General features: G+C 46.4%; 1 protein-coding gene across 1 annotated transcript in view; it reads left to right on the plus strand.

The window, feature by feature from the left end:
• The first annotated feature begins 246 nt into the window (after nucleotides 1-246).
• Nucleotides 247-17,904, plus strand: part of TNS3 (tensin 3) — a 392,082-nt gene continuing 374,424 nt past the window's right edge. Inside the window, exon 1 of the mRNA XM_056856991.1 lies at nucleotides 247-348. Coding sequence (XP_056712969.1) covers nucleotides 247-348 — 102 coding nt within the window. The remainder of the gene's footprint in view (nucleotides 349-17,904) is intronic.

The raw sequence follows: 17,904 nt of genomic DNA on the forward strand, positions 1-17,904 counted from the left end.
CTGGGGAGGGGGGAGGAAGGCAGAGAAGCACAGAGTTTCGAGATCAGCAGCAGAAGTGCCCTCTAAATGGTCAAGTACAAGCAGGTTAGAAGACCCCCATTCAAGGCTGAGTTTCGACCAAGGCGAAGGAATGCAGGGCTCCTGTGTCTCTGCCAAAGAGAAACCCCCAAAGGGGATCTGACGGACCCTCGGTCTTGATCCGGACAAAAGGGAAGCGGAGGCAGGAAGGCTGATCGGGAACCACTCATGGGCTGGAGGGTGAGCGTAGCTTGCCTGGGAAATGAACTCTGCGCCGTTCCCCCGGATCATTGCCACTTGATAAAAGACAAGAGGGAGACCATGATTCAGGTATGCAGAACCTCCATGCAGTGTGTGAAAAAAAATTAATTCAATCCAGGTGGTGGTGGGGAGATGACTTCATGCACATATTGCTGGTGAGAAGTGTCAGTTGCTTCAGGATTGCTGCAGGCAGGAGATCTGAACGGAGTGAGAGGTATGTTTATGTGTGACTTTGTGTGTGTGTGTGTGTGTGTGTGTGTGTGTGTGTAGATGCAACCTGAGAATTTAATTTGAAGTGGATGCAAAAAAGGGGGGGTTACCCAAGAACAGAGACAGCTGATGAATTTTTCATGTGCATTTTTCATGTACCTGAATGGTAGGGTTGCCAGGTCCCTCTTCGCCACTGGTGGGAGGTTTTTGGGGCGGAGCCTGAGGAGGGGAGGGTTTGGGGAGGGGAGGGACTTCAATGCCATAGAGTCCAATTGCCAAAGCGGCCATTTTCGACAAGGGAACTGATCTCCATCAGCTGGAGATCAGTTGTAATAGCAGGAGATCTCCAGCTAGTATCTGGAGGTTGGTAGCTTAAATGGGCTTAAATTCTGTTCACTGCATAGGGTTGCCACTTGAGTGCAGGGAAATTCCTGGAGATTTGAGGGTGGAGCCTGTGGAGGACAGGATTAGGGAAGGGGGGGGCTCAACGTGATATAATGCCACAGAACCCATCCTCCAAAGCAACCTTTTTGTCTGTAGGCTGCAGATCAGTTGTAATACTGGAAAATCTCCAAGTAGGTTTGCTAGGTGGGTGGTTTTGGCAGGCAATTGCCCGCCAATTCACCCAGCTGCTCAAGAGTGGCGATCTCCCACGTGTGCAGCTGCGTGCAACACGATCACGTCACTTCCGCGTTTAGCCCTGGAAGTGACATGATTTGCCAGCTTTTGGGGGATTTGAGTGCTTAAGCGGCCGCGGTGATGGGGTGCTTCCAGGGGTAAGCCTGGAAGTGACGTGATTGTGCCATGCACGATCGCCCCAGCCCCCCACAAACCTCCCGCTGATGGAGAGGGGGGACCTGGCAACACTATCTCCCAGCCGCACCTGGAGGTTGGCAACCTCATGACAGGGTGCTGCAGACAACTAAGCTATATTGATGTGAGAACCCTCCCATTAGAGTTCTGCTGTCACACAGATGGCCTCAGATGGAGTTGCTGAGATCTATCCCATTCTCTGGCAATGTGGTCCTCAAACTCCTTCACTTTCCAGGACTAGTAGTCATAGTTAGGAGCAGACTAGGATGTTAAAACAACCCTGGAAAAAGAGAGGCCAAGTGACAGCAGGAATGAAGGGTTAGGGTTGCCAACCTCCAGATGGGCCTGGAGATCTCCTGGAATTACAACTGATCTCCAGATTACAGAGATCAGTTCCGCTGGAGAACATGGTTGCTTGGGGGGGGGGGGCTCTATGGCATTAGGCCCTGCTAAGGTCCCTCTTCTTCCCAAACCAGGCCCTCCACAGGCTCCACCCCGAAATTTCCTGGCAGAGTTCCCAACTGCCTGGAGCAAAAAACAAGTCCTGCCCTTTTAACAGAAGTTTAATAGGATGTTATTCACCTGCCAGCTCTGGGTTGGGAAATACCTGGAGATTTTGGGGGTGAAGCCTGAGGAGGGTGGGGTTTGGGGAGGGACTCCAATGCCATAGTGTCCAATGGCCAAAGTGGCCATTTTCTCCAGGGGAACTGATCTCTGTCACCTGGAGATCAGTTGTAATAGCAGGAGATCTCCAGTGACCACCTGGAGGTTGGCAACCCTATCTCCTGGTGATGTTACTTCTGTGAAAGGGAAAGCTTCAGCAGCCAATTTCCTTCCATACATTAAGCCCCTGTTAAAGGGGCAAGACATTTTTTTCCCTCCAGGCGGTTGGCAACCTGCTGCAGCAGCATAGGCCACAGGTAGGGTTGCCAGGTCCCTCTTTGCCACTGGCGGGAGGTTTTTGGGGCAGAGCCTGAAGAGGGTGGGGTTTGAAGGAGGGGAGGGGCTTCAATGCCATAGAGTCCAATTTCCAAAGCAGCCATTTTCTCCAGGAAAACTGATCTCTGTTGGCTGGAGATCAGTTGTACTAGCAGGAGACCTCCAGCTACTACCTGGAGGTTGGCAACCCTAGCCACAGGCTTAAGCATACCTGTAGCATGGCTAGACCCATTGTCCTTGTCGCTGCAGCCGACGGCCTATCTGAGCAGTCCCTTTGTGAGGACTGATTCAACCGGCCCCTGAGCATCAGCAGCAGCCCGACGGGGACTTCCCCGTGTGGTGAAAGGACCGGACCCTTGCTGGCCAGGGGCCCAAAGCAGCATGTGCCAGATCTCTCCGCAAAGTCTGTTTAATCCCTGTTAAATCGTAAGGAGGCCTGCTTGTGGATTAGTAAAATTTTGTAACAGAAATAGACAAAGGAACGTACAAGAGAGAGGAAACCACAACCAAACAGGAATGTTGCATCAGATAAACATTCTGCGCAGCTACCAACTTTCAGCATGATAATGGACTCATTGTCTTTGTGCAAGCCGTGACTGTATGTGTGCCCGCTCATGACCACCTTTACACGAGTGAGAAATGGTATACGTAGGAATTGTTAAGCAAGGGGATGAAAATAAAACAGCCGGTGTTGTAATGCCCTCATATAAAGCTATGGTTAGGGTTGCCAGGTCCAGATTGGGAAATACCTGGAGATTTGGGGGGGGGGGAGCCTGAGGAGGGCAGGGTTTGGGGAGGGGAAGGACTTCAATGTCATAGAGTCTACCTTTCAAAGTGGCCATTTTTCGCCCGGTGAACTGATCTCTTGTCGCCTGGAGATCAGTTGTAATAGCGGGAGATCTCCGGCCACCACCTGGAGGTTGGCAACCCTAGCTATGGCACAGCCTCATTTGAAATGCTGTGTGCGGTTCTGGTCACTGTATCTCAAAAAGAACATTGCAGAGCTGGGAAAAAGTACAGAAGAAGAGGGCCACCAAGATTAGAGGGTAGGGGCACCTTCCTGGGACTTTTCAGTTTGGAAAAGAGATGATTAAGAAGAAGAAGAGTTGGTTTTTATACCCTTCTTTAAGGAGACTCAATCCGGTTTACAATTGCCTTCTCTTCCCCTCCCCACAACATACACCTTGTGATGTAGGTGAGGCTGAGAGAGTTCGGAGAGAGCTGTGTCTAGCCCAAGGTCACCCAGCAGGCTTCATGTGTAGGAGTGGGGAAACCAAACTGGTTCACCAGATTAGAGTCTACCGCTCATGTGGAGAAATGTGGAATTATACCTGATTCTCCAAATTAAGAGTCCATCGCTCCTAGCCACTACACCACGCTGTCTCTCAACACCTTCAAGGGAACAGGGTAGAGGTTTATAAAATTATGTACGGGCTGGAGAGAGTTGACAAGACTTTTTCTCCCTCTCCTTAAATACTAGAATCTAGGGTATCCGATGAAGCTGATGGGCAGTAGATTCAGGGTGCACAAAAGGAAAAAATTTCTTTACTCAATGCGTCATTAAACTGTGGCATTCACTGCTAGTGGAGGTAGCGATGGGCACAAACAGAGATAGCTTTAAAAAGGGTGTTAGGCAGATTCATGGAGGAGAGGTCTGTCAACAGCTACTAGCCACAGTGACTGATAGCAGACCCCATATCCAGAGGCAGAATACTTCTGAGTACCGATGCAGGGAGGCAGCGGCAAGGGAGGGCCCCGACCTACACGCCTTGCTTGTTTGGCCCTCCAGGGTAACTGGTTGACCAATGCATGAAATGGGATGGTGGACTAGGCTCAACAGTGGTCTGATCCAGCAAGCTCTTCTTATGTTCTTCTTGTATAATATTCAACTTGGCATTGGGCCCAGTTAGCAATTGTATGAGAGCCAGCATAGTGTAGTGGTTAGGAGCAGTGGACTCTAATCTGGAGAACTGGGTTTGATTCCCCCCTCCTCCACATGAGCGGTGGACTCTAATCTGTGTACCGGGTTGGTTTCCCCACTCCTCCACATGCAGCTTGCTGGGTGACCTTGGGCCAGTCACAGTTCTCTCTGAACTCTCTCAGCCCCACTTACCTCACAAAGAGTCTGTTGTGGGGAGAAGAAGGGAAGGAGATTGTAAGCTGGTTTGATTCTCCTTAAAAGGTAGAGAAAGTCGGCATATAAAAAGCAACTCTTCTTCTTCTACGTTGATTAGGTGATGTTTTGAACCCTATGAATGCCCCTGGTCAACGCTTGGTGAAGTCATAAGGGTGAAAGGTTCAAATTGGATCTTTGCTCAATGAAAGATATATAAGTGGATTAAAGTTTACATTGTTTATTAAGTAGATCTACAGACATTTGCATTCACTTAAAATAATTTGTCCCAGTGGGGGGAAAGCATAGATCGGTCACATGTTTTCAGTCAGATGTCGTCACAGGAGAGGAATTTATTTTTGAGTGTGAGCGAAGGAGTAACATCTCTTCGAAGAGAGTGCCTGCTACCTTTGGCTTTTGTTACTGAATTCTCCAAAAAATATAATACACTGATTTTTATTTAATAATGAAAAGGTTTTTCTAGTCCATTAGTGAAACCAGTTAATCAAAGGCTGTGGCTTTCATTTGCACACAACTGCCTCATGGGTTTTTGCTACGTTCTACCTCCGTCAGAGATTGCACACTCCATTTAATCATTGTAATTGCAGTAAACATGTGGTATCTATAATAGACCCATTTATTGAAATTGTGGTGATAGGTTTATACCTTTCCTCTGCTTGTGTTTTATCATTCAGGGCCTGGTTAACTTTTAATGAGTCATTTCAGTGTGTACAGTGGACCTGTTGAGTGGATCTCAAGTTAATCCCTACACCGTCAATAAATGGGTTTGAAGTTTCCAGGGAAAGGATGCGTCCACACAGTTATATTACCTGACGGCCATCTTCTAGGCATGGACTAGGGGGTATGGGGCGGGGGGAGGTCGTTGCGAATTTCCTGCATTGTGCATGGTGGTCCTGCATGGTGGTCCCTTCCAACTCTATGATTCTATGATTGTCAACTGAAGACTCACAAGCAACTATACACAAAGCCCCTAATTGCATGTATGGATGCATTCGCCCTGAATGTGCACACAGGCCTGTAACTCCCAGGCCCCACCTATCTTCCTGCATGCCTTGAAGCGTGCCTCGCTCGGTGTCGGAACAAGGTTTACCCGATGGGATTTCAAGTCTTCCAGATTTCTTAAGTGTGGTGGTTTTTACCATGGGCGGGGTAGGGAACTGATACCAATTTAAAACTTAGAGAGGAGATTATGTGAGCATATGGGATGCGGTCTCGATTTATTCCCCCCCCCCACCCCGAAATTTCCTCCCCAGCTTTGACAGTTGCTAAGCCTGTTTGGCAAAGGGAACCCTGGCCTTAACAGGCCTGGGCTGGCTGGCGGCTTAAGCTCCCTTTAGGTAGTAAAAACCTGTGTTTCTGTGTATGTACAAGTCTCTTGTTACTGGGTGTCATTGATCGGACGCGTTCTGTTTTTGCAAGATACCAGAACATCTTTTAAAAATTAGCTTCTTTTTGAAGGCTGCTGAAGTATTGTGGTGTGCCTTCATTCCCGCTGCTTTCTTTTTCGTTTCCTCCCTTTCCCCGGGGTCTATTTCCCCCTCAAACATAAAGAGCCAAGATAAACAGGATTAGATTTTTCCATTCCTTTCTCACACATAATACTATATCCCCTCGATGTTTTTGTCGGTTTCTCCTGAAAAATGGCACATGTGGTGGTGTTGACATATTTCTTAGGAGGATTTGGGTCGGAGTTTGCTGTCTAGTGAGGTGGCTCCTGGATTCCCCACCCACCACATAACTCCACATAACAGAGGCAAACGTTCTACCCTTCAAGGAATCCTTTCTGCTTAGGTTTTTCTGCTGTGGGGGCCCTGCATGCAACCCCAGAGCATTTGTGAAGGACTGGGGGGCGGGGGTTGCCTACCAGGTTGTTCAACCACACAAATACCTCACATGAATAGTGCCCTACTGTGTATCTCCATGCTCTTCAGGGGGAACATCAGTAGGGCTGGGTCAGATGTCCTTCCGGGACGCTCGTCCACCTTTTCTGTTCCTGTTGTAGTGGAGCTTCTGGCAGGCTTCTGAGGAACAGTTTATGAAACCCACTGGAGTGGGATATGTTATTGAATATTGATTATGTTTTATTGATTACATATTGAATATTAGCAGCAAAACAAGTAATGCTATAGTTCTTAAAGCAGTATAAAGAGACCCAAAGATGTTAAGGGGATATTAAGTGGCCGATATTAGTAATATTCCAGAAAATATAGATGATAGGGAATAGACTACTCCTTTTAGAAGGTTTGATATACTGTATGTATGTTGTGCAAGTATGCTGTGTAATTTTTTCCTTCTTTAATAAAATTATTACCAAGGAATAAATATTGAATATTGATTGATTTATTGAAAGCCCACCTTTCTCACTGAGACTCCAAATGGATTTTTTTTGCCGTCAAGTCACATCCGGCTTATGGCAACCCCATAGGGTTTTCAAGGCAAGAGATGTTCAGAGGTGGTTTGCCATTGCCTACCTCTGTGTATGTGTATAGGTTTGCCATTTGCCTGCTAACAGTGGGCAATCCCTTGCCTTCTCCCCCCCCCCCCTCATCCCTTGCCCTTGAAAATTTGGGAATGGGGGGAAAATTCAGGGTGGGGGGTTAGTGGTAATGGTAGTGTTCTAGATTTTCCTATAGTCTATGGTAATTACCACAGAGATAAAGGGAAATTCCTATAGTGGAAGCAATATCACGTCCTTTTTGAAATTCCACCCTCCCCAGGCAACTGTTCCCAAATCTCCTGGTATTTGCTGTCTCAGGGCTGGGAGGGCTCATGAGTGACTGGGGGAAGGATGCATAGGTGGGTTGGTGGGAAGGATGTGTGAGTGGGGGGGGGGGGGCTGGTGGTGGAGAGGGGACCCTTTGGCACTATCTCTCTGTGTGTGTGTTAAGTGCCGTCAAGTCGCTTCCAACTCATGGCGATCCTATGAATGAAAGTCCTCCAAAATGTCCTATCTTTGACAGCCTTGCTCAGATCTTGCAAATTGAGGGCTGTGGCTTCCCTTATTGAGTCCATCCATCTCCTGTTGGGTCTTCCTCTTTTCCTGTTGCCCTCAACTTTTCCTAGCATGATGGTCTTTTCTAGTGACTCTTGTCTTCTCATAATGTGACCAAAATACGATAGCCTCAGTTTAGCCATTTTAGTTTCTAGGATCAGTTCAGGCTTAATTTGATCTATAACCCACTGATTTGTTTTTTGGCAGTCCACGGTGTCTGTAACACTCTCCTCCAACACCACATTTCAAAGGAATCTACTTTCTTCCTATCAGCTTTCTTCATTGTCCAGCTTTCACACCCATACCTAGTAACAGGGAATATGATGGCATGAATTAACTTGATCTTGGTAGCCAGTGACACATCCGTACACTTCAGAATCTTTTCTAGCTCCATCATGGCTGCCCTTCCCATTCTCAATTGCCTTCTTATTTCTTGGCTGCAGTCTCCCTTTTGGTTGATGATGGAGCCAAGGAATAGAAAGTCTTCAACAATTTTAATTTCCTCATTGTCAACCTTAAAGTTGTGTAAGTCTCCTATCTACCCTTCAAAAATAGTCAGTAGGCACCTGCAAATATTTTCCAAGTTAACATCGTTGGAAGATCTTGGTTCTCCAGATCTCTTAGACTGATGATATCTGTTTTAAATGCAGAAAATAGGTCTACTTACACAAAGATTTCCAGTGCCCGACCAGACTGTGGTCTAGTGCAGCTGTACTGTAATTTCTTAGGTTTGGAAAAGGAAGCTAACATTAATAAATCCATGCTAACTGCTTCCCTTTCAAATGCCTAAACCCCAAACTGGGCTTGGTTTCAAGGAGGTTATTATGGCTTTTCAGCAAATACACAGTCAAAAGTTTGAAAGTGGACTCATAGCTCCTATTAGATACCAATCATTTTAATTAACTCTCAGACCTTTGAAAGCTGATAAAGCTTTCTGGGGAAGGCCATGTGCCCAAAACCATCCTCTGAAGCTAGGGTTGCCAGGTCCCTCTTTGCCAGCGGTGGAAGGATTTTGGGGCAGAGCCTGAGGAGGGTGGGGTTTGTGGAGGGGAAGGACTTCAATGCCATATCCAGTTGCCAAAGTGGCCATTTTCTCCAGGTGAACGGATCTCTATTGGCTGGAGATCCTGGAGCTAGTACCTGGAGGTTGGCAACCCTATCTGAAGCAGGGATCCCCAACCCTTTTGAGCCTGTGGGTACCTTTCAAATTCTGACACAGCATGAGTAGAGTAGAGTTGTGGGGTAGAGTAGAGTTGTGGGGGAAAACTGGGTCCTTCTGCCTTAGCTGTTCCAAGACTTGTGGATAGGGTTACCAGGTCCCTCTTCACCATCAGTGGGAGGTTTTTGGGGTGGAGTCTGAGGAGGGCGGGGTTTGGGGAGGGACTTCAATGCCATAGAGTCCAAATGCCAACGTGGCCATTTTCTCCAGGTGAACTGATCTCTATCAGCTGGAGATCATTTGTAATAGTGGGAGATCTCCAGCTACTACCTGGAGGTTGGCAACCTTATTTGTGGATGACCTCTTTCAGCATCCTGTAGGATGTGCATCCATGTCCCTCTCCCTCGGTTTATTTTGCATGAGAATTGTAATCCCCCTTTTTCTTGCAGGTTTGTTTGCATCTGCAAAGAGAAAAGTGTTGCCTTCTGTCTACTGCTTTGAACAATAGTTTCTTCTACTGGTTCTTGTTGAAGTTGAAGGCAGCAGGAAAAGAGGAAGGCCCAGCATGAGATGGATTGATTCAATAAAGGAAGCCTCGGCTTTCAGCTTGCAAGACCTGAGCAAGGCTGTTAAAAATAGGACGTTTTGGGGGACATTGATTCATAGGGTTGCCATAAGTCAGAAGAAACTTGGCAGCACATAACACACAACTAAATGTTGTTACCCAAATGAACTTCAAGGGCATTGATGCTTTTGTCCTTGGTGACTGAAAACTGAATAGTAGGAACAACTATACTGTGGGTCTCTCTCTCTGCAGTTTTTGGCTTTTGTTGTTGTATTTTTAAGATGATTTTTTTCTTCTGTGTTATTTTGTAGATTTTTTTAGACCAAAACTCCAGTTAGCTAAGATTTTTTTAAAAGTTAATTAATAGGTTATCAGGTAAATCCAATGTCATTACACTGTAGAAATGTTCTGTATACACACACACCCTGCCAACTGCTCTGGTGCTTCGTTTTGACTATGCGTGCCTTTCCCGACTGGCAGAGGTCACCTCGTTTCCATGCGTTTTGCCTGCGTTTTCCGGTTGCTGTTTTAGTGAGGATCCGGAAAATGAGGACAAAATGCGCAGAAACACATGGGGAAAGCGAGGCAACCTCTGACAGTCGGGAAAGGCATGCACCATCAAAATGATGCACTGGAGCAGTCTGCAGGGGTTGACCATGGGGAAACAGCCCTGCATACATGGCCTTTCTTTCTCCCCTTGCCTCTCTCAATGGCATCTCAAGATCTGCCAGCACTACATCACAATCCGGTGACATGAAGCAGCTTCTGTTTTTCACAAAGTTCTCTTCAGAGTGTATAGAGGGAGACTCTGCAGGCTGGCTGTCTTGTTCCTATTATTCCCTGTTTTCTGTCATCAAAGACAAAATGCATTAATGAAATTCTTCCCCTTGAAGTTATTTTGTCAGTTATCCAACCAATCCAAACAAATGATATACCACCACCCCCTGCAAAAAAGAAAAAGGAAAAAAAAAGTTGTAACACAGATTCCTAGGACCAGTTCAGATTCAAAGCAGGAAAAAAATAATAAAGAGACAAAAGGTTTTCATTATGTTTGAAAGGAAATGTCAAACTTAAACTCTTTCATGTCCATATAAGCCCTAACGGGCATGAATGCCTGGTTCCATCCATCCAAATCTGGTATTAGATATGGCTTTTGGGTAAAGGAAAATTGAAACCATTTGGCTTCCTCTCTTGGAAAGCATTAACTACATTACTGTTTTGTCATTTAACATGTTACAGCCAGGCTTTCAAGGATTTTTTAAAAAAACCTAACCCAAAACAACCACATGATTAAAAAAAACCCATTTATACTCCATATTTTTTTCCTAATGGGGAGCTTAGAAATAATTTCAGAGTTGTGTTGCTACTTCCCCAACTTCCAGCTGGGGCCTGGGATCTCCCTGAATTACAACTGATCTCCAGACTATGGAGAAAATGGCAGCTTTGGAAAGTAGAGTCTATGGCATCATACCCCATGAAGGTCCCTCCCCTCTCCAAACCACATTAGGGAACCTGCTGACTTTAACATAAAGATTTTCTCCGTATCTGATTCAAAAATGAGAAACCTCATTGATAGGGTTGCCAGGTCCCTCTTCACCACTGGTGGGAGGTTTTTGGGGTGGAGCCTGAGGAGGGTGTAGTTTGGGGACGGGAGGGACTTCAATGCCATATTGCCCAATTGCCAAAATGGCCATTTTCTCTGGGTGAATTGATCTCTATCAGCTGGAGCAGTTGTAATAGCAGGAGATCTCCAGCTAGTACCTGGAGGTTGGCAACCCTAATCACTGACCCTCCCTAACAGAACTTTAAAATGGAAACTAAAAACAGGGAAAAGTTAGCTATCAATGTTAAGGTATACACAGTTAAAACAATCTCGATAGCACCCTGGCCCATGAATTTTGAGTACTATAACCAGTCAAAGTGGACCATGGGTTGCATCCAGACTAAATTTTCCAGTAGCAGAATGGAAATTTCCTGCCTCCCTAGAGTTGCCAATCTCCAGGTGGAGCCTGGAAATCTCCCAGAATTGCTACTCTAGATGACAGAAATTTTCCTTCGGAGAAAATGGCTGCTTTGGAGGGTAGAGTCTATGGCATTATACCCCAATGAGGTCCCTACCCAAATTCCACCCTCTGTATGGTCCACCCACAAATCTCCAGGAATTTCCCAACCCAGAGTTGGCAATCCTATGTCCCAAGGAGCCATGGTGGAAAGTATAGGTTGAGGTGGGTTTGGGGGTCCTTATCTTGCATATGGACCTGTTATTGCACCCCCAGTCATAAGCATTTGGCTTAGTTTCAAATACATTTGCTGCCTCTTTTTTATTGTTCTCCAGGCAGCCATGAAGGCTGCTATTAAAATTCCAAGGTGGAATTCACAAGCTTTTAAAGCAAAATAACCAAGCTTGAACTGATTTCAGGGGCACAGGGCAGGGGGTATCCAGCAGTTGTGAAAGCTCAGTCATCCTTTGGAACTGGCGTTGGGTGATTTTGTTCATTTTTGCTAGGTGTTGTACGTTAGTGAACCAGGCTGAACTTCTGGATCGTAGCACACGTGTTACACAGCAAACCTCTTTTTTTGTAGCAGATATTATGTTCCAGCCCAGTGTACTAACTTCAGCAACTAACTATGATAACTAATTTGCCAACTTGGAAGGCTTTAAGAGGGCAGTGGACATGTTCATGGAGGATAGGGCTATCCATGGCTACTAGTTAAAATGAATACTAGTCATGATGCATACCTATTCTCCCTAGTATCAGAGGAGCATGCGTATTATATTAGGTGCTGTGGAACACAAGCAGGATGCTGCTGCAGTTGTCTTGTTTGTGGGCTTCCTAGAGGCACCTGGTTGGCCACTGTGTGAACAAACTACTGGACTTGATGGGCCTTAGTCTGATCCAGCAGGGCTTTTCTTATGTTCGTATGACATTTCCCACAATTATAGTTTGATTAACCTCCAAACAATTAGTTTCTGAAGCCACCTTTTCATCTTAAAGAATACCCAAGGTGTCTCCCATATGCCGTTTTTATATGTAGGTGTCATGATTCTCAGCAAAGCTTTTTTGGGAAGGGGGTGACCAAAGGGGACTCTTCCTTCCTTTTCAGAAGAAGAAAAACTGGCTGGATCCAACCCATTGCTGTCTTTCTACCAAGGAACATAATGATTATAAGATTAGAGAATGACTTGGGATCTCAGGGTATTAAGGCAAGCCATGTCAGGTTGGATCCATTCCACTAGAAAAGGGGTTTTCATCTGGCAGAAGGAGCCTTTCCTTGATCTTCATCTGGCAAAAGGAGTATTTCCTTTCTTCCCCATGGGGAGAGGCTGTGGCTCAGTGGGAGAGCATCTGTCTGGCATGCAGAAGTTCCCAGGTTCAATCTCCGGCATTTCCAGTTAAACGTCTAAGGTAATTGGTGATGTGAAAGACCTCTGTCTGAGTCTTGAGACCCTGGAGAGTATCTGACAATCTAACAGCCCATTCCTGAGTTTTCGGCGGCTGGGGATGGCAGGGAGGAGGTGCCGCTGCGGAACAACCCCCAGGACGCCCCCTGGAACGCCAGTGCGGGCCTTTATGCTGGTGGGTGTCCTGGGGTGGTGCTGCAGTGCCAGGAGACCAGTGTCTGGGCCTCTCCGCCGGCGTTGGGGCCACTTACTGCGCCGTAAGTAGCCCGGACGCCAGCATGGGAGGCCCCAACGCCGGTGCAGCCCCTTCCTGGCCTCCTGAGGACTTTCATCCTCAGAAGTCAGGAATGCACTGTTTGTACACAATAGTGACCTTGATAATTCAATATAAAGGCAGCTTCGTGTGTTCACGTGATGTAGGATTCTTGACTTACCTCAGGGGAAGTCTTCTGGTACTGAAAGAAAGCACCTCCACTAGCAAAATGGATCCATGGGCCCTAACCCATGATAGGGTGGTTGTTGTTTTTAGTTACACATCTTCCTTTTCCTGCCTTTTGGTACTGAAAAAAGTATTTCCTCCCAAGTCCAAGACTCCAGCCCTCAACATTTCCTCCCATCTATACTTGTTGCCAGTTAGTTTCTCCACCCAGATCAATGTGCCCCTAATGGTCTGGGACCACAGTACTTTGAGGCTGTGCACTTCCTGTCCTCAAGCTCTGACATTGTCCTTTTCTGAATGTCTCCAGTGTTGAAAGAATGGTTGACAAGATGGGACAGAGCCTTCTCAGTGGTGGCAGGGCACTTTTGGAACTCCCTCCTGAAAGACGTTCACCTTGTCCCATCCTTGTTAGCATTCCTCGCATGCTTAAGATGGTACTCTTTACCAGAACTTTTGTTCGGTATGTTCCTCTTTAATGGTTGGGCTGGCTTTTTAAGTTATTGTTGTTGTTGATTTTTATTGGTGATCGTTTGAACATTGTTTATCTTCTTGGCATCATTTTTTTAAATATGAGTCTATAAATTCTTCAAGCAAGCAAGCAAACAAACACCCAATACTGCTATTGGTCAGCTGCTGATAGTCCCTAGCTAGGGTTTGTGTGTGTAAAGTGTCGACAAGTTGCAGCTGACTTATGGTGACCCCTTTTGGGGTTTTCATGGCAAGAGGCTAACATAGGTGGTTTGCCATTGCCTTCCTCTGCACAACAACCCCGTCATTCCCTGGCGGTCTCCCATCCAGTTACTAACCAGGGCTGACCCTGCTTAGCCTCTGAGATCTGACGAGATCGGGCTAGCCTGGGCTATGCAGGTTAGGGCAGCTAGAAGTTACAGGGCACCATTTTATTACTCCCTGGCTGGGAGCTGTTGGAACTGGTTGGAGCAGTTTCTGAATCCCGTGCATGTCTGGGATTTGTAGGGCTGAAGCCAGCGGGAATGATTGGAATGTTTAGAAGAAGACTGATGATGTAATCGATCCTTTTCTCATTGTTTTGGACTGTTTGCATTTAGAAAGCTCTGGTTCATATTAAGAAGGAAAAAAGCTTAGTGTGGACTGAGTTTGTCCATATTTTTGGGAAAGGAAGGATTTTTGCATGCTATACAATAAATCCTAGTTTTAAAAAATATCTATTGGAACAAATCTCCTTCCAGAGGTGATATGATAACCATCTTCAAGTACTTGAAGGGTTGTCATAGAGAGGATGGTGCTGAATTGTTTTTTGTTGCCCCAGAAGGTCGGACCAGAACCAACGGGTTGAAATTGAAAGAGTTTCTGGCTAAAGAAAGAACTTCCTGACAGAGCGGTTCCTCGGTGGAACAGGCTTCCTCGGGAGGTGGTTGGCTCTCCTTCCCTGGAGGTTTTAAAGCAGCGGCTATATGGCCATCTGTCAGCAATGCTGATTCTGTGAACTTAGGCAGATCATGAGAGGGAGGGCAGGAAGGGTTGTGTCAGTGCTTGGCTCTTGTGGCCCTTTCTTTCATGCCCAGGGTAATGCCGATCGCCACTTTGGGGTCAGGAAGCAATTTTCCTCCAGGCCAGATTGGCCAGGGAACTTGGAGGGTTTTTTTTTTTTTTTTTTGTAATGGCCATCTTCTGGGCATGGAGTAGAGGTCACTGGGGGTGTGTGGGGAAGGTAGATGTGAATTTCCTGCATTGTGCAGGAGGTTGGACTAGATGACCCTCGAGGTGCCTTCCAACTCTACAATTCTATGAAATGAATTCTTCATCAACACATTAATGTGGTTTGAAGCATTTAATATGGCCTAAAACTGCAGGGCAGGATTGTCTTTAAACCTTCCCTCTGCCAACACATAGCTAAAAACATCTACCAACGTTCAGCTGCACTTAGCTGTGGTAGGGCGATTGTGTCATGCATTTCTGTTCCAACTTTCCTTCAATGAATTTGAAGTGTGTGTTTGTGTGTGTGTGTGTGTGTGTGTGTGTGCGCGTGCGCGCGCTCGGCTAGCCCAATATTACCTTCTATGTTTCATGGCAGAGCTGAGGTCTCAACTTGGGTGGTTCAGTGCTCTCTCTTCTCTAGCATGCTAAGTTTGTCTTCCGACTCTGCCGTTAATACACGGGATGTAACTAGATCTCTGTGACTATACAGGTAGAGTGCCCTGACCTGGATGGCCCAGGCTAGCCTGATCTCGTCAGATCTCAGAAGCTAAGCAGGGTCGGCCCTGGTTAGCATTTGGATGGGAGACCACCAAGGAACACCAGGGTTGCTGTGCAGGGGAAGGCACTGGCAAACCACCTCTGTTAGTCTCTTGCCATGAAAACCCCCAAAAGGGGTCGCCATAAGTCGGCTGCCACTTGACAGCACTTTACACACACACACATACAGGTAGAGTATCCCATATCCTGACTGATCAAAAAACCGGACCCTTCAGCCGGCATGCAGGCAGATCTGTGCTGCCTGTTTTCAATGTTTCCTCTCACCTAAGAAAATAAACTACAGTGTTCACAGCATCGTAGGTGGAGACTGAAAGCCTGCCGTTGTTAGTTCGCTTGCTATTGCTCTTGTTGTGGTGAGAAAGTGACATCTTCGCTTTCTAATGGTTCAATGTACGCAGAATTATTAAAAACGTTGTTTGAAATTACATTCAGGCTATGTGTATAAAGTGTATATCAAACATAAATGAATTTGGTTCCCATTTCCAAGGTATCTCATTATGGATATTCAAAAATTCCAGAATATTCCAATATACGGAAAGATCCGAAATACAAACCACTTCTGGTCCCAAGCGGTCCGGATAAGGGATACTCAACCTGCGTTTTGTCCTGCTGATTCCCTGGATGTCTTGCTCAATTTGTCCCACTAATGAGCTGCAAGGGAGGAAGCTAGTTATTTCATGCCCTCACCTCATTTTCCCCTCTGAAAATCACCACACATCTTTTATCTCTATTGAGGAGGGGGACTTTCAGGAATACACAGGTATACACTCCAGGAGGGGTAAAAATGGCTTGGGGGGGATAGTAATGGTTATTTGGAGACTGGATTAAGAAGCTGTCAAAGGACAAAAATCCAGATTAATTGAATTGAATTGAAAGTGTTCCATGTAATGTGTGCATCCCCACCTCTTTCACAAAAGTAGAACTTTTGATTGGGAAGGCGTTGTGAGAGTCTCCAGCTCCCCTCGGTTAACATTTATTTAGGATCCGCAGGTACAGCATAACATTCCACAACAGAGTTCACTCGTTCCGTTTGCCCATCCGTTTGAGGATGATGCGCTGAAGACAACCCCTGTTCCACCCCCATTAACTTCAAAAAGGCTTTCCAGAACTTAGCCACGAATTGGGGGGCCCTGTCGGAAATTATCTTGCGTGGGAAAGAATGATGTTTCATCACGTATGTCATAAACATGCATGCCAGCTTTTGTGCCATCGGAAGCCCCATACAAGGAATAAAATGTACTTGTTTAGAAAACAAATCCGTCACCACCCACAACACAGTTTTTCCTCGGCTTGGAGAAAGGTCCGTAATAAAGTCCATAGCTATGACTTCCTACGGAGTAGACGGGACTTCCAAAGGTTTGAGAAGTCCTGGGGTTTTGCCCATCAATTTTTTGGAGGTTGCACAGGTGGGACAGCTGCGCACAAACAGATCCACATCCGCTCTCATACCAAGCCACCAGAATTGTCTTCGCAACAAATGGAGCATTTTAACAAACCCAAAATGTCCAGCCGTTTTTGATGCATGAACTAACTCAAGCACCTCCCTCCGAGCCATGTCAGGCACATAGAGTTTTGACTCATGAAACCACAGAGCCCCCCGACGGGCGAGAGACTGCGGGAGTACTCCACCCCCCTCTTCCTGGCGTGCGGCTTCAGCTACCCTCAATCGGAAGGGCTCTGGAAGTCTATTAGCAGGGTCTGAGTCCCTCTCCCGCTTTTGAGCGCGAGTAATTACAGCCAGCCCCAGTACCTTCCCCCACTGCTCGGGTGTGAATAAGTAGTCAATCAGCCGGTCGACCTGATCATGGTATTGGGGAAGTCAGGACAACGCATCCGCCAGGCAATTGTCTTTACCGGGTACATGTTTAAGAACAAACCGGAACTTAGCAAAGAATTCTGCCCAACGAATTTGTCTTGGTGACAACTTTCTAGTTCCTTTTAAAGCCTCAAAATTTTTGTGATCTGTCCAAACCTCAAACGGGACTTCAACTCCTTCTAAGAAATGTCTCCAGAGCGAAAGGGCATGCTTTACTGCCGCTGCCTCCTTTTCCCAAATGGGCCAATGCAGTTCCGATTGGGAAAACGTTTTAGAAAAATAGGCACAGGGGTGCAAGTGTCCATCATCCCCCTTTTGCAAGAGGTAGCCCATGGCTACCTCGGAGGCATCTACTTGCACAATAAATGGTTTGTCACAATCCGGATGTTTCAACATGGGTTCGGAAGTGAACAACTGCTTTAATGAAGCGAGCACATGTTGACATTCGGGAGTCCAGAGCAACCGGGAGGACGGTAATGCAACAGACGGTCCCTTTCCCTTATTCTGCAACAAGGAGGTAAGGGGCAAAGCCACCTGGGCAAAATTGTTTATAAATCTGCGGTAAAAATTGGCAAAACCGATGAATTGTTGCAGTTGCCTGCGGGTGGTGGGAGCTTCTCATTCCACCACCGCCCAGACCTTTTCCGGATCCATGGCTAGCCCGATGTGACACAATATATCCCAAAAAGGTTAAGGACAGCTGATGGAAATCGCATTTGGAAACCTTGGCATACAATCGATGATTTCGCAGCCTCCCCAACACCTCCTTTACCAACGGCCCATGCTCCATGGTTTTAGTGTGTATGAGGATATCGTCCAGATAAACTACCACCCCTTTAAACAATAAGTCATGTAATACCTCATTGATCATTTGCATGAAAACACTCGATGCCCCAGTCAATCCAAATGGCATCACTAGA

Source organism: Euleptes europaea, chromosome 11 (assembly GCF_029931775.1).
Source record: "Euleptes europaea isolate rEulEur1 chromosome 11, rEulEur1.hap1, whole genome shotgun sequence".
Lineage (NCBI taxonomy): Eukaryota > Metazoa > Chordata > Lepidosauria > Squamata > Sphaerodactylidae > Euleptes > Euleptes europaea.